Source organism: Chrysoperla carnea, chromosome 5 (assembly GCF_905475395.1).
Source record: "Chrysoperla carnea chromosome 5, inChrCarn1.1, whole genome shotgun sequence".
In the NCBI taxonomy this organism is placed as follows: Eukaryota; Metazoa; Arthropoda; class Insecta; order Neuroptera; family Chrysopidae; genus Chrysoperla; species Chrysoperla carnea.
The window spans coordinates 15,040,274-15,064,400 of record NC_058341.1 but is presented as its reverse complement, the minus strand read 5'-3'; the positions used below and the strand labels follow the sequence as shown (position 1 = coordinate 15,064,400).

At 29.5% G+C, this 24,127-nt stretch overlaps 1 protein-coding gene across 1 annotated transcript in view; it reads left to right on the top strand.

The window, feature by feature from the left end:
* The first annotated feature begins 1,010 nt into the window (after positions 1-1,010).
* Positions 1,011-24,127, top strand: part of LOC123299630 (frizzled-4-like) — a 46,906-nt gene continuing 23,789 nt past the window's right edge. Inside the window, exons 1-2 of the mRNA XM_044881896.1 lie at positions 1,011-1,925; positions 10,382-10,644. Of these exons, the coding sequence (XP_044737831.1) occupies positions 1,218-1,925; positions 10,382-10,644 (971 nt within the window). The 5' untranslated portion in view covers positions 1,011-1,217. The remainder of the gene's footprint in view (positions 1,926-10,381; positions 10,645-24,127) is intronic.

Here is a 24,127-nt window from a genome sequence, read left to right as displayed (position 1 = left end):
GAAATTTGGAGATACGAGAAACTTTGAGATACTGTCAAGGGGTATCAATATAGGATCGAGGAGAAATTTTGTCAAAAAATATTTTTATTTTCAACATGATACTTATTGGAATTTTTACTTTGAAACCATGTGTTTGAAACCAGAGCTCAATTTTCATTGGTTTACTTTAGTTTTTCAAATTTTAGCCGAATTTGCGGATAGATACCTTTCTGTGATTAAATGTGGATGTTCTGCTAGACAATGAAAATGCATATTATCCACTCTTTGGAAACTTACCAGCGCCGGTGTTTATTAACCCCCGAACCAAAAAGAGGGGTGTTATAAGTTTGACAGCTATGTGTGTGTGTCTGACTGCCTGTCTGTGACATCACAGCTCCTAAGAAGATTATTCGATTTTAATTTTTTTGATTTCTTTTGAAAGATAATTTAATGTAGAATGTTCGTAGCTATGTTTCAAGCATGAGTTTAGAATTCCGTACCGTAATAGTCGATAACTTTCAAAATCGGTTCAGTTTGGAGAAGGCTTTAAAGGAAAATATATTTTAATAGAGTGTTCTTAGATGTTCCATATCTGAACTTAGAGTTCCATTCCCGGAAAATTTGTCTGGGGTTTCTTAAATTTTGTATATTTCACTTGTTTTTTATTAGTGTTAATCGCCAAAGAGCGACACACAAAGTAAACCTACTCGTGTGGAGTTTATCCAGTGGGCTCGGTTACAATGTAAACGGTTATAATATTTGTCTTAAGAAGATATTCAATGAAAATTAAAGATTTGAACCTGAAACACTTGATATTAAATAGCAGGTGCAATCGTGTATATTCGTTTCAGTTCGTATTTTACCACATGGAGGAAGAAATTTATAATATGTTATGAATATATATTGTGTTGTATAGTTATGTATTCTTGTATACTTCTATACCAGTAACATCCACAGATCCAGTCCAGTCTCAGTCGTCACAAAACACTTGAAATTCTTAACTTACTTAAAGAAGAGTAGTAAGTTTTTAAGTCAGTCTTACTTAGTCAATTCAACTATAAACTGGTGTTGTTGGTTGGTTAAAGAACTCTTGCTGAATGCTGTTTACCTGAGTGTGGTGTGCTATAGTTTTGTGTTGTTTAACTTCAAAAAAAAAAATTTATAATCACTTTTCAAAAATATTTCTTAAACGTGGGCTAATTTGACGCGTGTGACTTCCTTCACGCGCACAAAAAACTATGGAATTTTTACACATATTATTTTTATTATTCTTTAATACAGTGTTAATCGCCGGCGAACCGTCATTAACGAAATGTGAACCAATTCGTGTGGACTTATGTCGTGGACTCGGTTACAATGTTACCGGTATGACAAATGATTTACAAGCGGAAGCGGATTTAACCCTTCAAACTTTTACGCCCCTAATTCAATATGGGTGTAGTGCTCAATTACATTTCTTCCTGTGTTCAGTGTATGTGCCCATGTGTACCGAGAAAGTGGCAAATCCTATAGGACCGTGTCGCAGTTTATGTGAATCTGTACGATCCAGATGTTTTCCTGTACTCCAAGGATTTGGATTCTCATGGCCGGCTGCTTTGAATTGCAGTAACTTCCCAAAAGAGAATAATCATGAAAATATGTGTATGGAAGGACCAGCTGAAGTAGTGTCAAACCCACCAAATTTATCTCCAGTGATAACTGGTGGTTTGAATCCAAATTTTGGTGTTACAAAAACGAAATTATTGCAAAGCGGTGGAACATCGACTGGTTTCTCAACGCAATGCCCACGGTTGCATATTTACGTTAATCGTAGTGGTAAATGTGCGCCGTTATGTGATGCAGATATCTTTTGGGATGAGGCAGAAAAAAGTTTGGCTGAAGTTTGGTTACAAACATGGTCCATTATGTGTTTTACATCTTCGGTGCTTGCATTACTTAGTTTTTTGGTAAGTGATATTACAAGAATTGGATGTCATTTTGTTATTTTGTTAAATAGTTTCACGTATACAGTGATATACGTTTAGAAAAAAAACTGATGTCACGTACTTTAAACGAATATTTAAATAATTTAATAATTACTGCACGTAAAATTTAAGAAATACATTTGTTAAATTCCAAAACATCATCTGTATTTTGTGTTTTTAATTTATTGTACATGATGGTTTCTAAAAATTGTCCCATTGGAGAATTACCTCTTTCAAGACCAAGTCCAAAAGCAAGATCAAAATATATTTTTATCTTGGTCTTTTCTCAGGCATAAGATTGGTTTTAGCCTTGGCTGTGAACTTTCCACAAAAGGAAGACCCAGACTGCTAAACCAAGGATAATTTTAAAAGTTTACCCTCTATTTAAGATAAAAAGTTATAATTAGCGTGAAATCACCTCAGCCAGTTCTCTTTTTTATCAAGATGGATACCATTTATTCTATCCTAAAGATGATATTTCCCTTTTCGATGTGATATTCTGCCAAAAAGTGTATGCATTAGGTTTTTACAAATAAAAGACCGTTGAATTTATTCAAAGAATCTTACATACGCTGTTGAGCTTCGATGAAAACTACTTCGCTGAAGTGCTTACTAAGATGACAGTTCCTGAACAATTACTCTAGTAGCCAATGTAAAAAGGTGGACATTCCTTAGAAAGTAAGGAATCTTTAGCTTCAACTAAAATTTTTACCGAGCTTTTCTATCTTTCTTCTAGTGATGAGCAAAGTGTTTGTCCTGTTAAAATCGCGTTTTGATCTTGCAGGATTGCAAAACCGAAAAGGCCGGGACTTTATCTTGACCACTATTCTGACCACGGGAAAACATTTTCTCGTCTACTTTATTTTATCTACAATATCGGTAAGCAATATTAATTCCCAACGTCGGAAGGAGATTTTTTTCTAGTATAATTTACCGAATTTATATTCTTCTTATCGAAAATATTTATGCACTTTGGCTTATATCTCCAAAATGATTAAAAATTTTATTATTTTTGAACACAAAAATTCTACAAATCTGATAAGAATGATAAGAAGTGTGAGAATGCTTTTGTAGATAAGAATAACTTTAGAAATTATTTTTACCAAGAAACTTGTTACGATAATAGAATTTACCTTGCTGAATCCATTCACATTATTTTATATTAATAAACAGGTGTATAACAGACTAATTCAACACAACAAATTGAAAAAGTAAATAAACAATATAACCACCCCTATATTTAAACAAGGGGTAGTTTAAGTTTTGGGTCTTATAAATATAAATAAGTTTTTTGGACATATTTGTATTTTATAATTTTTATAATACATCCATCTGTAATAATAATATTCATCTGTCTATCTCCCTTCATTTTGATATTACAAAAACAGGCCTGTTTTTTACATTATTTTTGTACACTTTTAATCAAAAAGAATTGAAGCTATTGTTTTTACTCGCGTGAACATTTGATTTATAATATGGCAGTTCTATACATTGTAGTTTGTAAAAAATATTAGTCAGTATTCCACACTCCGGTTTCGATCCATCTTTTCCTTCAAGCAGCATAGGAGAGCAGTTATTCTCTACATATGCGCTCAAATATCATGCAAACTTGATACGATACCAGGCCCTCTACAGGGAAATGTAAAATCTACGAGTTCGTCAGGAATGACAAAAATCTGACGTTAATAAAAGTATCACCAAGTATTTTTATCTACCTTTTGCAAGCGACTCCATAATGAAACCATCTTAAAAGAATATGTAGGGGAGGAACGTCCCTGTGATATTGCAAAATAGATATGATAGAAGTATAATTGAAGATATTCCGAAGTATTACTTCACTTCAAATTAAGCATCCATAAGGCATATCGTTGCAGTTATTACTGTCTGGAAGACAAATAAGCTGAGCATCCGAGCCTGCACCTGCTCTATCACTGACCATCTCTTATCTTGAAAGATTACCCAGGCCACTTGAATCACCAAGACAGGAATACCTGAAGAAGTCGTTCTGTAGATCTTACTTCAAAAGTCCTTCATAAGCAACATTGTTGCAGATATTACGCCGCACTGGCTAGGAGGAAAAGACCTAGATTAGCCATTCTTTGAAGGCATTTCCGGTTTGAGGTCTATTGAAGCACTGTGGTTGTAAATGAGACTGCTTGTTTTATTCGGTATTAAATCGGATGCTTCTAAGGGCCACTATGAGGTGGTCATTACCACCTAACATAAAGTTAGATGTTCAATGTAACTGTGATTCAAAGGACACACTTACACCTTATTTTTACTAAACTTATTGCTAGATTTACTTTAGAGCCAGATCTGCCAAAGACATCTACCATATCTAGAGCCTTTTAAAGCTCCAACTGGAGCCTTTGACATTTCTTAGAGTTATGCTTAGAGCAAGTCTAGCGTTACGTTTAATAGACATAGTGGACAAACGTGGCTCCGGGTTGAGGTTGGTTCATTTATTGTTACTCTCGTGTACAATCGGTAATATTATTATGATTTTGTGAATATATTTCTCATATATTATACAAGATCTTTGAACAGAACAGAATAACATAACAATAACAGCATACATACATTCAGAAAATGTTATGTTATTTATCTAGGCAGGCATTCACTATCATATTTTATATATTTTGACAGATATAAATGCAGTTTAGATGTTTGGCTTTTTAAAAATACAAAAAAAAAAGGTTGCGTTTGGTTTTGGTTTTTCAAACTACACGTTGTTCAGACTATCTCACTCTCATTCATTACTACTGCAATGGATATGCTTGCCTATAAAGTTGCCTGCATATGTTGCACGGTAGTAAATTGGACACTATTTATCGATAATTTGATTAGAGACTATCGCAAGATATGCGTAAATCGGATGGCAATACAATATTAAGGTTCAAAAATTGTAAAACTTACTTTATTTTTTGTACCTTTCACTTCTAGCATATAATTGATATGCACACGCTTATTTTTACAAACGTTTACATCAAATTTTGATATTCGTGACACGTTTTCATTGTCATTTTAAATTAATGGATGAAGATCATAATGTAACATAGATCAGACTATAGTGTATCTTGGATTAACCTTCTCTTCAGTTTGTGGATCGCAGCACTTAGTTCAAAATGTAATCTGTACAGCTCTTTTTAAGAAGGTCCCTTTGCCGCCAATGTTAATTAAAAGAAAATGCACATTTACTTCCAGAGTGGATAATTTGCAGCGAGAAAGGACAGCCAGTGAAAGGACTACCTTAAAGACTTAAGACTTATATTGAAACATTGAGAACTCTATAACAGTGCTCAAATTGGCTCATTGTCAACAAAACTTCTTTTTATTCACTTGTACTACGTAAAATGATGGCCTATACCATTTATTATATATTATTGATCAATGGTACAGGACTTCATTTAGATCCAAGGCTTATGACAGTACGCCTTCCCTTTTGTTATGGCAAAACACAATACCCACTGATAAGTAGTAATTTAAGTAGAATATAAAGCAGAATTTCAACGTTTTTTAAATTTATAGTTTCAACCAATACCTGTAAAGAAACTGGAGGATAATTCAACGATTTGATAACTGTGTTTTACTTTTTACACAGATAAAGTGCCTAATTTACTTACAACCATCTTGTTGTACCTACAATATACCTATAAATATGTTATAGAGAAGCTTGTTAAAAAGATAAAAAGGTATCTACAATAACTACCACACAGCAGAGAAAGGAAAAAGAAATATTGTTATCGAGATATGATAGAGAGAAAGAATTCTTTTTAACCAGAGTGTAGAGACCTGAGACGATGATGACGACGGGCAATACGGACGACATCTAATATACAAATCTCGTTTGCTTGTTGAATATATATTTTTTTTCTTGTAAAATAAATGAGGGTTCGTTCTCTTCTTGTAATATTTAAATATTGTTGGAAAGTTTTGTTGTTAAGAAGTTATGTATCATGTTTTTATATACAGGATGATTATTATAATGTGAGGATCAAGAATATGCTATACGTGAATCTTTATCAAAACAAAGTCATGATTAGTAAGGCTAAAGAAAAGATATCCGAGTAAAATGCCGTGGAACATCTTTGGCTCATGAGAAATGCTTGCCGATCACTGAAGACTCAAAAGTATCTAAACGGGGCAGTAGTACGTTTTCGTATTGTGAAAAGGTGGCTGCTATGTTATTTCGTATTCTTGCAAAATGTTCTCGTAAATCCAGAATGGCATATCTAGCCTTTGTATATGCAGTGTGAATTGTCGTATCTCTTCAGAATTGTAATTCCAGTGTAGATAACTTTCCATTTTTGCAAGTTTACCGAGCTTTTGAAGTTTTCTGTCATTACTCTGGTCCTTATCTATGACCTTGTCTATAGTGCTCAAGCTATGTGGCGATCTTCATGATATTGGTATCCACCTTTCGTTACTCTCCATTAACTCATTAATCGTTGGAAGTTGTGATTTTATCATCGCTGCTTAATGTTCTCCTTGGTAATGAAAATACTCTGTCTGCTAAAACTTATCCCCCAATTTTTCAGGTTTGTGAAAAGAAATAAAAGGAACTTTTGAAAATATCCCGAAAACCAATGCACTTAAGAATACAGGTTTGTAAGAACTGGTTGTATATTTATTACTTTATCCAAATCACACTGTATTATACAACCAAAAACAATCGTCCTATACTTAAGCGACAGTCAAAAAAGGTATAACAAGGAACCAACAAAGTTTTAAAAATGCCTTGTAGCGATAATTTATTGGTTGTTATAAACTTTCAAAGAAAAAAAATAATGTACATACAAAATTGAATTTTATCCTAAATTTGCTAAATATTATATATTTGACTTTTTGTTTATATTTCTAAAATTTATGACCATTTACTATTTAGTTTAGAGAGGTAGGCTGCTATAGGGTCTGACCTTTCATTGAAGTCCTTAAGTTTGTATATTATTAAATGTATAAATTTTAAACTAATTTACGAAAAAAAACAATATCTGTCTTTAAAAACGTTTAAAATTGTTTAATTTCGATGAAGGTTTTTGACACAGATATCAATTTAAAAAGGAAAGAGTCTTTAGAATTTAAAGCCACACACAGATATAAATTGTTTTGATAATACGAAACAGTAAAGACAGTATGGATGTCCAAAAGTTTTTAGAGTTCTATTGCTAAATATAATAAAATGTGGCCTCATTCTTGCAAAACCGGCAGCAAAAACAGTCAACTTTATAAACATCATAGTGGCAGATACTTACCTGGATCATCATCTTCGACCATAAGGACAAAAAATGTTCATGCCATGGGAAGCACTGTTCTTGGTTTCCGTTACTCCTGATTACGAAGAGTGCTTCCTAAATTCCTCCTCTCTAAGTGATATGGACAATTTTCATGAGTTTGATAAATAACCTGATTGGTTTATCTTCACGATTGATAACACTTTTGAAGATTCCAGCTACCTATCATTGCAACAATTGAAAAAAAGTAGCTTCTCTAAACCAAACTGCTGCAAATACAGAGAAAAAATGTGTTCTTTTCTAAGAAATGAATTTATGAATTTTATTGAATCGAGCGTTAACTTTAACCGTTCATTTCATTTGATTAGTTGACCTGCAGAAGTCAAACATAGACATATAGATATTATAAAAAATAGGCTTAGAATGAAATAATGAATAATACATCCATTAAAAAGTCAATGACAAATTATAAATTATATTATTTTATTTCAAATAATAATGAATAAATAACTTTAATTCACTGTCAAAGTTATTAAAGTACAGTTATTTAATTTCTTTCTCAATCTTTATATTTGATTATCATAGTTCCTTAAGAACCTAGAAAGAGGAACCTCGACTCTTCTATCTATAATTTAAAACGGTTTTTTTTTCCCGAAATAAATCTATATCTTGAATCAAACGGCATAAATCAGGTAATGATTTGGGCCTCAGATGCTACCCTGGGGTACACCAGGTTAGATAGGAAAAAATTATAGTGTACTCTTCTTCCAAAGTTGCAGGTACTAAATAGAGATAAAAATATGATGTTTTCAGAGAAATATCTATCTTATGAAATTTGGCCTGTAGAAGTCAAACACAGATAGTTTGATTTTGTATATCAAATAGACTTAGAAATGAAATAATAATAAATAATACTAAAAAGTCAATGACAAATTATAATTTATTATTTGATATCAAATAATAAAAATATAAAAACTTTAATTTACTGTCAAGTTATTATTCAAGAAATCAAATACATAAGAAGTACAGTTATTTAATGATTACATTTACATTTATCCATCTGACTAAATTTAATTTCAAGTATTGTACAATAATAATACTATGAATTCTACCATACGTAAAAAATATATACTTCTAAATAGGAACATTGTACAATCCAGTACATTAAGATTGAACCAAGAAGTAAAATTGGAAAAATGTGTAATAGTTCATAAATGTATAGCAATAATTTCAATTTTTTTGTAGTGGATTAACAGGTGGTTTGAGACGGACACATAGAAATAGTGACTCCAAAAGACAATGTACCAATTTGGCTATATGATTTAAAAATCAATGAGGATGTTGACTTAATTTTTTTTTAATACTTTAAAGAATTCTCACTTCACGAATGGAAAAATGTAGTTGGTTTTTGAAAATCTTTAGAAATACCCTAAATATGAAAGCTTACAACTCCTAATTAGACAAAGAGGAAATAGTTCAAATTGTGTTTTCAAGTGTAGTGTTGATTCAAATTTATTGGGTGGTAGTATACAATCACAGAATAAAAAAAAATTATTCGATGTGATTATATTACTATTATTTGAGAAGTAAAATATAATTTAAAATAATAATAATCATAATATTGAGTATTTTATGAAGATGTGATTTTGATGTTGGGGCTTTACAGAACACTCTACGGCTGAGAAGAGTTGGGTAAAAAATATTTAATAAAAAAAAATACATATAAACTTATTTGTGGTATAAGAGATTCATTTACGGGGTGTGTAGCTTATCATAAGGTTGCCCAAACTAAGAGAACCTTTGATAGTATTTTTAATTAAATATCATATTTACGAGGACATAAAAGGCCAATTTGATCATCTCTATATATCGAAAGAGTTATAGATCTCATAAACTTGAAGAATATAGAATTAGTGACGAGACCCAAGACCAAAACATGACTAATTTGATTATCTTTATCTTATTCACTTTGACTTGTAGGTACATTGGGTTTTCTCTTACACCTTAGTCATTCAAAACTAATGTGTTAGAGAAATCTTTCAATAATAACAGGTCTCTCTATCTTGATTATTGGTATTGTAAGCTAATCTCAATTTTACACACTCATAAGACAAAACAAGACTTGTAAGACCACAAGTTTTGTGTAACACAAAGATGCAAAACTCTTAAGAATAGGTTTCCCATTGTTCCTCAAGTTTTAAGCTTTAAAATCATACCAAAATTAAGAACTGTGCATAAAAATGAAAAGCTTTTTTTTAGTAAAAACACTGACTAAAATAGTTAATTTCTCTTATTTCGTACCGAGAATCGATATGTTATCGATTATTCGATATCGCTAATTGATAAATAAAATTTCAAATTTTTTGGATTATTTTCATTTTATTGGTATCGAAAAGGTATCGAAATACCGAAATAAGTGAACTAACTATTGGTGCAGATTACTGGTCTTTTAAAAACGTATTTTAAAAGAAAAATGCATTTTCATAGCTACCATTGCTACTAAGGGTAATAAATAAACTCAAAACTAGAACAGATAACCATTGGTCACTATGTTTCAGAAAATGCGTTCTCCTTTTCATGCAATTCTACAGTTTTGCTCCAAGACAACATACACTTCATGCTTCTTCTTCTTACTTGAAATTTTACTTTATGCTGGAATAATATGAAACAATTTTAAAGGCTAATGCTTATAAACACATCCTGTACATTCATATAATTTAAAAATTACTTTTTTTCCTATAAATTATTATTCACTTTAAAAATTTTATCTTCTTCATATATTTCGTTTTTTTTTTTTATTAAATAGAATCATTATATCTTCTTTATGTCTTTACAAAAATATAATTTTAGAAATTATTAAATATTTTTGGTTATTCTAAACTTTTGACTTTAAATTGAATTTATTTAATTTTAAATAATAATTTCATTTCAAAAAATTGTTTAAATTGTGCACATAAAAAAATTGTTTGTTCACGGAATTTAAAAAAAAATTAACGCCTTTAAATGATTTAACCCGAAGTAATTCGAAATCACTTATAAAGAAATTTGATTAAAGGATATGAATTTTGGGCATACATTCTGAAATACATTGTTAGGTCGAATAATTTACAATTTTGTTAAAAAACACATCAAATAAACTTTAGAAAATATTTATTTCAAGTTATTTTGGACGGTACTAATTTTTGTCTTTTTTATTTATGTTTATAGGTTGAACCAAGCCGTTTTCGTTATCCAGAACGACCGTTAGCGATATTGGCATTGTGCTATTTATTATGTGCCGTGGGTTGGGGTGTACGAGCATTAGCTGGACGTCGGGCGGTAGCATGTCAACATGAAATATCTGAATCAAGTGATCCAAACAGTTTGGGACATTATGGTCATGTTCTATTGGCACAAGATGGCTTAGCTAATCCGAATTGTGCTGTTGTATTCTTTTTATTATACTATTTTGGAATGGCTGCAAATGTATGGTAAGTAATTTTTAGTGTTCTTTGGTTTTTAATCGCTTGAAAATATTAGGTACCAAGAAACTCAAATTTTTGTGTAAACATTAGTTTTTCATATCCGTTGTGTGCGTAGTCATGGTAGGGACAATTAAATCGACGCCAGCTCTTCCAGTCGATAATTTTAGCTCCTCAATGATTTTGAGAAGCTGAGTACACCTCTTTCATGCATATACCAAGATACCAGCCCATCGCAACTATTAATTAAATTAATTTTTCTTGTGACGACGGGAATTGAACCCGCTACCCTAGGCATATCGAGAATGGAGTTGGTTACGCTTTCACATACTCAATACTCATAGCTCTCCTCTTTGTCGGCAGTGTAGTCGGGTAAAGAAGCAACAATTCAATCATAAACAGAAACTACAATAAACAAATATTTAATTAATATCCAACAATGTGTGATAAAATATGTTAAGTATTATGGAAGAACTTAGTCCGCGGGGCGGGTAGGACCTTATTTAAAGTATGAAGTTGTTTATATTTGAAAAGAATGAAGAAAAAAACAACTTATTTACTCATTATATAGAAAAAAAAAGAAGTTTAATATACTCATAAATTTGTGTGTGTATATTGAAATGAATGAACTCTATTTTAAAATAAAGTAAGAAAAAGTTTTTATTTTTTTTTCAACAACGAACAAGCAACACAGAAGAAGTTGAAATAGAATTAACAAGCAAAACATACGACTCATTCCTCTCTCTATAATATCTTTGACTCTGCATTATTATAATGATTATAAAAGAGGTGCTAAGTGGACCTGAATAAGCAAAGAGACTTTGGATCTCGAGACTTGAGTGCTTCTTTTTTGTTTTTGCCTCGAAGGTGGCAGGAAAGAACTTCGGTGTCGAAAGAGAGAAAAATTTTGGAAATGTAACGTAGAAATGTAAAATTATAGTTTTCAATTTCTCGAGCGCTTTATCTACGTCTGTGCCTTCGCAGACCTTATACCACTTTGTTTGTGATTATTACGGTATCCACTTGTATACTTTGGATTGGCAGATCACTTCCAATACGAAGAAAATTGACGTGTTTTCTTTGAAAATTAAAAATTTCTAGGACTATATCTCGAAAACTAGACTCATTCTAATCAAAAATAATACACAGCTCCCCCCTTCACAGCTTACGGTCTAATACGTTCTTGAAAGTGATCGTATTATAGTCCAATTATCTTAGTAAGTTCACCTCAAGATTTTAAATCCAGCTATAAACTCGTATAAACTTGTATTTTGACAAATTAAAAGTTGTCTCAAAATCTACATATGATAGGGCGTACGTGACTATTATAATCTAAGGACATAGGTCGCAAAAACAGCTATTTAGGTAGGTTTTGATACAACTTTTAGTATGTTTAGAATACTAGTAAGTTTAAACGATTTTATAGCTGGGTATCTCAAATTCCAAGATAAGATTATTAGTAGTTAATTGCCTGACATATTTTTGCGACTTATTGATAATTACAAAACCTGAAATACTAAACGATGTTTAGCAAACTGGGTATTCGAGTATATTCGACCAGATTTTAAACATATTTTGGCGTTAATATTTAATTTAAACGAGGAAAATTATATCAACCATAATGCAGGTTGAGCTATCCTATTCTATCCTATCGTAAGTACATAAAATTTCACCTATTTTATTCTCACGGAAAAATGTAAAGAATGAAGACATAGAATTACAAAACTAGATATTTTTAATAATCTTTTTTGGTCCACTTTATCTGAATAAACTGGATTTTCTCAAACTGATCGGAGTAATTTTTGTTCTTTTATGTTCAAAAGAATGATGTAAAAGTTTGCGAAAAAAGATTATCAATGTTTGCATACTTAATGCCGATTAGAATCGATTATGTATAATGACTGTAGCCATTGAAAGTGGTATATAGTGGACAGACAGACTGACACTGACCATACAATTCTTGTTATAATAAAAGTTTGTTTATAACAGTCAGACAGATAGACAGACATGGCAGGCAGCAGCGTGGTCTTGTAAAGAGATGTTTTAAGGCCGCTATAAAATTATATTATATCATATATGAAAAATATTATTATAAACTATACACCTTCGCCTATCAGAAATGTATTTTATATGTACTCTTTGGATTTTTTTTTTTGGATAGTGCGTTTTTTTTTGTGTTGTTTTATCTTTAACGAAGAGTTTTTGACGAATAAAATGGATCAGTTGTCATAACGATGAGATGAATAATTCTGGAAATACAAATCCGAAGAATGGTGAAGTCAAGTAGTCAATATGGTGTGATAGATAGTTCATTCATTCAAATTTGAACGGTATTATTGAAAATTACTATGGTTTCTTGATGATACTTATCCACCGCCAGCCGAAACCAAGTTTAAATCGGTTATTGTAGTTCTATTTTAAGCCACATGTTGTCGCAATGACATAAAGTTTTTCCCAATACTAATCAAAGGAAGTATTGTAACGGCGAAAAAAATTCGTTGTCCGTTTTTCAATCGAAAATTAAGGATCTAAAACTTTTTTTACAGTTATTTGTGAGCCGCTGCTTTTGCACTGACTTGTACGAAGGAATATCGAAAAAATTTTTGATACCTCGTTAATTAAAAATATTATGAAAAGTTTTCTAATAAAATTCGCCAATTGAATAAAATCTTGATAATTGCTAATTAAAACAGAAATATTAGCGCGACTAATGACATGAGAGTCATACAATTTTATCAATCCAATTATTAACTTTGTGCTATAAAATAGTATATGCTTTAATCAAAACTATTTGATGTCGTTTGCATGTAGGCAGTAAGTAATAACTAAACTTTTATGACCCGCATAAAATATTTTAATATAAATAATTACTGGCGCCAATGGAATTACATAAATCAACTCCTTCATAATATGTAGTACAGTGTCTTCAAAATTAATATTAATTGTATGCAAATTAATTGAATTAATTTAGTTTAAACAAGATAATATTAAAATTTTTTTTAATGTCAAAAATAGTGGGATGGAAGTCAAACTTGAAGTGAATTTTTGTGTCCAATAAGTATAGAGCAAAGCGTAATATCTGAAAATAAATTCAGAACGACTGAAAATTTGAGAGATCTACTAAGAGTTGAACAATTTTTTACTAAAAGTCGGAATTGATTAAAAGTAATTTTCCAGAGTAATTTTGATCCAAACAAATAAAAAAAACGGAGTAGTTTCTAAAATTGTTTTCTATGGGAGATATTCTGGAACAAATTCTTCAGTATACACCTCAGAAAATCTCTCCAGTGTTAAATGAACCAAATTTTCCTGTCTATGGGTATCGTTCGGGGGTAAATGGGATCTAAAAACAAAAAATTCACCACATTTGAGTTTAGATATACGAAACTATACTATATGAAAAGCTTTTATTTGAAACAAGAACGTATTTTCGTAAAATACTTTTTTTCTAGAGTAATTTTGACCTCAAAAAATACAAAAATTTAATATCCCACGATTGGAATCATAGTTTAGAGTTATTGCCAAAATCCAATATCCATAGCGATTTCTAGGATCGATTTCAGACAATTTCTTAGAAGAGATTTTTGTCTGAGCCAAATTAAAGGGATTTTCATGATCTAATTTTTGAAGAAAATTAAAAAGCCGAAACAAAATTTTTCAAGTTTAAGTAAAATCGTAAGAAAAACTAGCAATCACAAGAAAATCACCAGGAAAATTTGAAAATTTAGTTCTTATAATTTTCCCTTATGTTAAGTGAAATATTTTTTTTTTTTTAAATTGAAAAAACATTTATTATTGGGAAAACTTATTTGCTTCCGCTTTGAATAAAAAACTACAAAAATCATATCCTTTGACGTTTGAGTAGCAGTTCAAATATTTGACCAGAATTTTCCAGAATGTTTTGCTGATAAAACGTTCAAAATTAATTGTAAATGACTATAAATATTACTGTTTAAAATAATAATTGTATTTCATATTATTATAATATATAAGAATGAAGTCAGTTGGAAGTTGTTATCGGTTTGAAACATCACACACACAAAACACAACACACACAAGTCAGAGAGCCGTCTTGTTAACTCGTTAAAATACTATAGTGGGTGCCATGCCATGCTGCCATGCTTGTACGTCCACAATCTTATGGAAGCGGACTCTACACAGAGAGAAGAATATTATTAATTAAAATTAATAATTGTTATCGTAATAAAAAAAAAAAAAAATAACTTGTTTGTTATTCTGTCACCTTTATTGAATTTTTTTTTTATATAAATTATTTTTATTTATTTAATAAATTTCTTAGAAAAGACCACATATTTTCCTTTGAAAACTTTCCGCTAAACTTTCTATGGACTCGAGTAGATGTCTTGATGAGAGGATCAAAAACCTCTGTGGGCATAAAATCTTAAAACTTTTGGGCTTTTGTTTGAAAAAAGGTTTTTGTAAATTAGTAATTCTGTTTAGTAAATTTGTTCATTTGAGAAGCATTTTTCACTTTTACTACCAAATAAAATTTCCTAAAAAGCATTAAAGCATTTCAAATAAAAACGGGTCGCTATAAATACAAAATCTATAAATATTCACAAAGTATTAACAAATTAACAAACCTATGAACTGTTTTACTATACAGAACATCTATTACTACACAAAGTTTTACTGTAGTTAATTTATGAGGTTTACTAATAATAAAAAAAACTTGCAAGTTTAACGCTTTAAGTACTAAAAATTTATGTTTGTTGTTAAAATTAATCTAACAATTAAATGCAATGCAAGTTTTGAAAAAAAAAAGTATTTTGTGTAGGTTTTTAAAGATTGGTTTACAGGGTGTCACACATACTTATATATTCTCTTCGCACACGTAATAGTATGCTTCATCATTATACATGTCAACTAAAAAACACGATAATTTAATTTATAAATGTGTGTAGGCAGTTGATTGTTTTGTACTGAGTGTAACTCATCATTTAATACAGAGTGTCACTCTATTATAAGCGATTAATATTTGAGGTTTCCATAAGAATTGATTTTCGATAGTTGTCAATATATTGAGGATATTTTCTTTTTTCGCAAGTTTAATACAGAATGGTTCCTAATTATTAGGAATTAACGATTGAGGTTTCCATTCCATGAAATAGGCTAAAGCATGGATTTTCAAAAAATGGGTAACAAAATCAAATATTCTGTCCACAAGCTGTATTTTGTCAATCTGATATTTCTAAGTTTTCTTAAACATTTCTAATCGTTTTGCCTTGCCCCCAAATAAATTGTATTGGCTCTATCTATAGCATTGGCCACAAAGCTATAATGCTTGTAACTCCAAGATGAGTCTTTTTCGGACACATGTTCCTTATATCAAAATTCTTGTTTCAGCGTATCCAACCACTCTCATGATTATTGATCATTATTTCGCAAAAATAGACCAAATTATTGTTGTAACTACGAGTTGGTTGGGTTGATTTTGTCGATTATAGAGGAGTTGGTTGGGTTTGGAAGTTTTAAGCCTTTGCGTTCAAAAATGGGACATTAATTACAGAAACTTTCCGGTCTATTTTTTCCTAAATTCCATTATTTTAACTGTATACTATAATACCCATAATTACGTATACACTTTTGAGATCGCTTCTATTTTCTGAGCCATTTCCAATAAAAAAAATGCCAAAAAGGCTACTACATTTTTTCAGACATAAAAAATAAATTCTTCGAATTTTTTTAATAAAAATAAAATTTTTCTCTCCATCCTAAATCATTCGTCTTCCTCCCCGCTCATCAAACAATATTTAGTAAAAAGTAATAATTTAAATTTTTATTTATATGTCGATAAAGCAGTTATATATTATTTTATATTTTTTATAGCATGATCTATTAATTTTGATTTATAACTTTACTTTATTATACCAAACATAACTGACAAGTTTCATTTAACCTTTTTAATGAACAAATAAAAAAAAAATATTGTATACATATATATATATATATATATATTCGATTGGCTGACTGTGATGGGTGTTTGGAAAAAAAATAACACACACAACATGGTCCATATCTTTTGAAAAAAAATAAAAAATAAATCAAGCACCTAAAAATATTTTTTATGGTTCTCTAAAAAAGTAATGGTTTTGTAGTGCAAAATAAAACATCTTTAAATAGATCTGTTTTTATACCCTTCGTTTTATATTTTGCAAACTCAATTGACAATTTCGTTAATATGACGACATACGAAAAATATGGTTAGTGTCCCTAAAATATCATACATACCGAAATTATTTTTTTTTATAGAAGAGCAGAGTGATATACATATAAAAATACATACTTTATAGAAAAATTTTGGTGGAAGCGCAAATAAACTTAAAATACATAGTAAACGTTAATATCCTGCATAATTTAATTGCACTTCCACCAATTTTTTACTGCATCTACAAAGATATATATTATTTAATACTACACAAAAATATTGCGTAGCAAACGCAAACTGATATAGTTAGGGAATATATAGTCTAGGGTGAAAATATGTTTGAAGTATTTGAGTTTGATGTACCAGAAATGAGGTAAATAACTAAGAATTTAATTTTCTACAATTTTGCTTGTTGTAAAAATTCAATGTTACATCGGATTTAAAAACTTGGTCGGAACTGTGAAGCCGATATCTCGGGAACGATAATGTGCCATTGGTTAATCGGCATCGTTTTTATCAGGTTTTAATAAGAAATGACTTTCTTTTAATCGTAAATAGGATTCTTAAAATAAATTCGTGCAAAACTTTGATTTGGAATGAATGGGTTTAAAGAAGAAAAAAAGACTTTAAAGATCATCTTTAAATCGTGTATATGCATTAATGCCCTTTGAGAAGTTGAAGGCGTTTTTAACATATCAATTCTATATCGAAGTGTTTTCTATGTAAAAAGGCTCATTTCCTTAAAATTAATTGGGAAAACTAATATTCATTAGATAAAAGCATCACAAATATTTTCCTCTAACGAAAATTATAACAAGCGGTCCTCGTTTTTCCCATAAAATACATTTAAAGTGATGAAACGAATGTCATTCGTGTGTTATTTCTTCTGTAATCGATTTTCTCTAAATCTTTAGGCATCATTATTTCAAAAACTATGGTATATATCGAATGGTATTTACTCTTAATTTTCGTCTAGTTTTCCCAAGCTCTAACAGAATTCCTAATGAAAATTAAATCCCCACCCTACATGAAACTTAAATCTCAATTATTTTCTTTCATCCACTCAGTTTTTTGGGAATGTTCTTAAGAACCAAAGACAGTGTGGTTTATATATTTATACACCACATACTCGATAATAAATTTTATATTTTAGAAGAGATATTAATCAGAAATGAACGGAATTATTATTTAAAATAACAACATAACATTAAAAAGACTTCACTCTATGTCTTGTACGAGTCTTGTCAGTTTTTTATAATTTTATTCAATAGTTGATTGGTATTGTAAACCTGCCCACTTATCGACAGTGAATCTCAACACAAGCTACAAGCTACAATTTATTATAAGCTAATAATAAATTACATTTTACACTATTATAGATTGTGTGTAGAAACAAAATACAAACATTTTTAATTGCTAGCACGAACAAATTTTTTTTTTTTTTATAAATGTGGTGGTGACAAGAGCATATGCAATTGTTTATCTTAAGGATGTTCCCGAAAAATCATGCTTTCTTAGGATCTTCTTTAAATCGTGTATATGCATTCTCATGAATGCCCTTTATAAGCAGATAAATTTGTAATACCTCTTATACGGTGTTAAATTTTTTGATTAGAGCTGTTAAAATTTGCGTTTTTACCATATCTCTAAATATTATAAATGCGAAAGTAAGGATGTTTGTATGTTTGGTTGTTTGTTAAGCTTTCATGGTAAAACTACCGAATGGTTTTTAATGAAACCGTACAGCAATATAGCTCATACTTCAGAATAACACATGAGATACATTTTATAAAGATATATTAACAAACAAACAAACAAAAATTTAAAAATTAATTTAATTTGACATTACCATAAATTACAGATTTCTGTAAAAGTGGTCATTTGACATTACCATAAATCACAGATTTCTGTAAAAATAGTCAATATAAAATATTTCACGGCCATCTTTCCTGATATACTCAATGAATAATTACGACTATTATACAATTAAAAAAATAGAAAATCATACATATATTTTATCTGTGTAAAACAATCCTTTTCCATTATTTTACCATTATTTCGAGTGTTATAGAAAGGGGATAAGCGAGAGCAATTTTCATCAACCTTTACTTTTAAACCCAGCGAAGCGGGTGGGTATCACTCTAGTAAATTATATAATGAAGTGTTCTTAAAGAGATTCTTTATTATGTAAAAAGGCTAATTTTCAAAAGATTAATTTGGAAAAATAATATTAATAAGTTAAATGCATGACAAATATTTTCCTATAAAAAAAATTATAACAAGTGGCACTCGTTTTTCACAAAAATTAGATTTAAAGTGTTGAAATGATTGTCCCATATGTTCTTCAAAATCTATTAACCTTTCTTAAACCTTCGCTTTGAAGCGTTTTCAGCTTTTAAAAAGGATTATATAATCTAACTATATTGAAGTGTTTTTAAAGGTATGCTTTATTATGTAAAAAGGCTAATTTTCTTAAGATCAATTTGGAAAACTAATATTCGTTAGTTAAAAACATGCCAAATATTTTCTTCTAACGAAAATTAGAAAATTATTTCAAGTGGCCCTCGTTTTTCCATAAAATAGATTTAAAGTGTTGAAATGGACACCATTCAAAGGAGTAAAAAAGATTTGAAGCGTTTTCAGTTTTTAAAAAGGATCATTATATTCTCAATGCCCATTTCATTCGCCTCTTCTAGACTATTTAGAAAGTTCTAATCCAATAATATAGAATGCTGGCTTGCCATTACTTGGTTTCGGCATAGGATTATCTTAACACGTCAAAGAATTTCAAAAAAAAAACATAAAAATTAAATTTAACCTCTCTTTTATTACTGAACTATTATTCAACAATTTAATTTAATATTATTTATTTTGGCTATAGAAATTTTTATTTTTGTGTAAAAGGAAATGTAATTTAAATAGGAAATAATAATTTCAAAAGAATTCATTTTTTCCATTTAGGTCGTCAGTCGGTCGGTATGATGTGAGACTCTGTTTTGTACAGAACGTAGATATATTGTTAAGGCCTATGTTGACATATCACGTTCATTTATTCTAACAATAGATCCAGAACAGTTATCTCTTCTCAGGTCTTTTGGATCTATATAAACATACTACACAAATGTAAAACACATATAAAAAAAAAATGTATAATACAACAAATTTTATGCATTGTTTTGAGAGATGAAAAAAAAAACAGGTTAAAGAGAATTTTTAAATCCTCCAACACCTTTAACAAGACAAGAAAAGAGACCCAGCCCTGATGTGTTTTGTGTGTTTATTTTTATTATCAACATTCATCCATCAACATTGGGTCGGGTTTTTGAAATCTTTTTATTTTTTTTTTCTGGTTTGTTGTTCTTTCAATGAAATATAACAACAGACTCTCAGTTTATGTGGTGTTGGGTATCTACCTTAGTATTTTCCCTTGTATTAATAAATAAAAGTACTCTTTTTAAACTTGAAATTTGATCTTTACACTTCAGAAAACATAGTACATATTTTTTTTTTTGAATTCTATATCCATATGTATTGTGTATGGTCAATGTCTGATTTGATTTGATTTTTTGAGTAACTAAAAATTGCAGATTGTATACGTTTAAATTGTAAAAAAGTACGTTGTGAAGGTGTAAAAAAAATTTACTTAACCCTAGGTTGGTTTAGAGTGAATTTTGTTATAACTTCATGAATGCAGACGAAAAATAAGAAGAAAATTTTTCGATATCTGTCTTGATTTTCGAAATATCGAAAGCTAAATAATTTTAAAAAATTTCAATTTTCGATATTTCGAATATTACTCCAGATATCGAAAAATTGTATTCTTACCTTTCGTCTAATATTGCCAAGTATAATTCACCATCAAAATTGAAAATGTATATTTTTTGTAATTTGTGTCCTCACTACCTTTTTTTTGTTTTCAATAATTTATTAAACTTTTAAGTTCTGAACCCGGCAAACTTTTAACTACGCTGCGATCAGCTTATTATTGACGAATATATACTTCTTCTGAAGCTTTCCGGCGTGACTTTCTTCATTACATAACCATTTATGGAATTCTTTCCAACCCTTGATTCGGAATGGTATTAATTAGATCTGATTAATATCGCATTATAAAAAAAACGAATTAATTTTCGCTATTTAATAATAAAAATCGTTTTATAAATATAAATTGAATATTATAAGCGAATCAATTAAAATCGCGGTAAATAATTAAATAAATAGTGAGTACTTAATAAAATGAAACGAATTAATTGATATAAAAAAAAAGTATGGAATCTAAAAAATTATAATTGAAACTGTAGCACTTTAATTTTTATAACATTATTACTTAGGCAGGTACTAGTTATTCATTAAATATTTATAAATGCTAGATTTAATTTTTAATTTCTAAAGTCAGATTCACACTATATAATATGTTATAAATTGTTGGATTGTTGGGTAATTGAGATATTGGATATGTTGAATATCAAAAGTAATTCGATCAAGATCCAAAAAATTTTCTAAAGAAATGTCTCCGAGGTATCTCTATCTACTTAAATGTGGCGGGAATTAAAAACCAAATTCCAAGATTGTTTTGGCTAACAAAGTGATAGAAAACTGAAAGTATTCTTCTTGCTGTAACAATGGGTATTTTATGCCAATAGACTGAAGTGTAGTTTTGAAGTATCTCATTCATGAAATAAGGAAGGATTTTAACTCTGTATAGTGACTGTGATTAACATGTAAAAAGCATTGTCTTTATCGAATTCGAGTAAGCGTGTTCTATTGTACGCATTTCGGTTCACTCAGATAATATCATGAATCTTCTCTACCACATCTACCGAAAAAAAATAGTGAGTCGATTGTCTATTCGATAAACTTGGCTACTTCTAACCTAAGAGTCTGTCTGCTCTTGTGTTTCCTTCGCCCTTGCTCAGCCCACGAAACTAGCAGAGAATCATTCTACTCTTAAGAGACCAATGACCAATGGATTGTCTGTATTTATTTTTTAATTATAATGGATGGAAATTTCTATAGGGAAGTTTCATTCCAAGTTCTCTCTGCAAAGTGTGAAAACGCTCACTTCTTTTCCAAAATTATTACTGGTGATCAAATAGTCCTTTGATTGTGGTAGTAACCCTAACTATGTCCCTTTGGTTTGTCTCGACGTATCTCTTGGTTGTTTAATATATTTCATTTTCTTTGCTTGTCTAAAGTTGGTAAATACTTCCTAACATTCGACTCTTGGGGATTTTGAATTTCTGTTCCTGTAAAAATTATGTATAACCCCATAATTTGTTGATATTAGTTGATACAATTTTTTGAATCTATATGAATTGAAATAAATCGGAGAAAATAAGTTATGACAGATAGGCGAACTGACGTAAGTTTCCAATTTTTCATTCAATGATGTCGCCTTTATAAATAAATTCATCTGGATTCGATATTTAACACCTAAAGTGTGTGAATCACACCTTACATTATATTATTTATCAAATTTAAATTGAGAATATAAAAGAACGTTTTTTTTTTTCTTTAGTAATAAATTTATTGTAGTGTAAAAATAATATATATTTTATTTGCTGTTATTATTAACTAACTTAGTAACTCTGGTGGTGTTTTTTAAGTTCACTGAACGAGAAAAAAAAATTTATTATAACACGTACTGTACAAACTACGAAGCGCAAGAACACTCTATAAGCATTCATTCAAACATCCATACAAACACTTCGATTTAATAATATTAAAAAATTATATTATTTTTTTTTTTGATCTCGATTATGCATTATTGGTTTGGTATTTTGTACTAGCTGATGCCCGTAACATTGAACGTAAATTCTCAATTAATTTAATATTTTGAAATTATTTTCTTAATATATTCTATCTCCTAAGTTCTATCTTCTATCAATGACAACTGGATCAATAATGATTCAATCCCGAAAAATTGTTGTGAATTGGACCAAGTTTGCAAAGTAAATGTTGGTCTGGACTGAGTTTAGCCTCGAATGATAACACCGTGCCAATCATGGACGCCAGGTCTTTTGTCAAGCACGCGTTTCATATTTGGTTTCTCAACTATAAAAAACTTTTTTGGTTGATTATGGGGTTATATTTGGTTCTTTTCTGGATCGTTCCCTTTGATAATCTGATGGTTTTTATGCACAATATGTCGTAATTACTAGCCAGCAATGAACGGTTATGCCACAAAGCGGATTTTTCACCTTTAATATCTATAAATCACAATTTCGCTATATGTCAGATGCCTTTTATTTCTCTTTCTAGTATCAAAATAAGAAAAAATATCAATAAAAGTTAACAAAAAATATGGTTCATAAGTCTAAAAGAGTCTATCAGCTTTGGTTTATGTTTGGTTAAGAATTGGAAATCATATTTCAGTGTATTAGACTTGGACTATAATCGAGGTACAAATACAATGCTATTATTTACCAAGAAAATAAAACGAACAAAGCAAAAATACGCTATATTTTTATAATATTTTTAATCTCAATATTACGTATTATTGGTTTGATATTATTTTATGGTTTGTATTGTTTTTATATATTCAACCGCAAAATATCATTATTTAGTTTTTGAGAAAAAAAAATTATATTTCTCTTTGTTTTGAAAAAACAAATCTAAAAATTTAAAAATTATGTTATATGAAGCATATCAGAAATAATTATATTTTCTCATTGTTTTTATAAAATTATTTATCATCCGTTTACTCTAATTTCTAACTCATTTGTTTAGTAGTAAAAGTTTTTCGTTAGGTGGCAAGAAAAATCATTAAAGTTTTCCATGATACTCACGTAAATGCAACCAATTCTACAGAATAATAGTATTTTTTGACGCAATTAGCCAATTAACCACTTCGAAAACCCATAATTTGTTATATTTAAAGGTATATAATTGGGTTGAACAAAAAGGAAAAATTTTAAGGAAAAGAGGAGATTGGTACCCTTTAACCAGAAATCTCGACTTAATTTTGTCAGGAATTTCAACTTTTTTGACATTGTAAAAATAAAGTTTGGGTTTTCAAGATAAATTATTCTTGTCCTATAGGAACTAAATTAAGATATCTATTCGAATCAAAGTATGTAATTTAAATCAATTTTCTACTTCACTAAATGTAATTTGTTCAGATTCATTAATATGAAGTCAGCTGTAACATTATAAATCAATTTTCGTTTTTTTTTTTGGTAAACATCCAAAGATGAACGAAAGAAAAAACTAATTGATATACTTCGATGTGGTTTGATTTATTTACTTATTGATTTTATAAACTTTTATTTCGATTAAATAAATATTTCAAATTTTTTTTAAAATAAGTATAAACATTGAAGT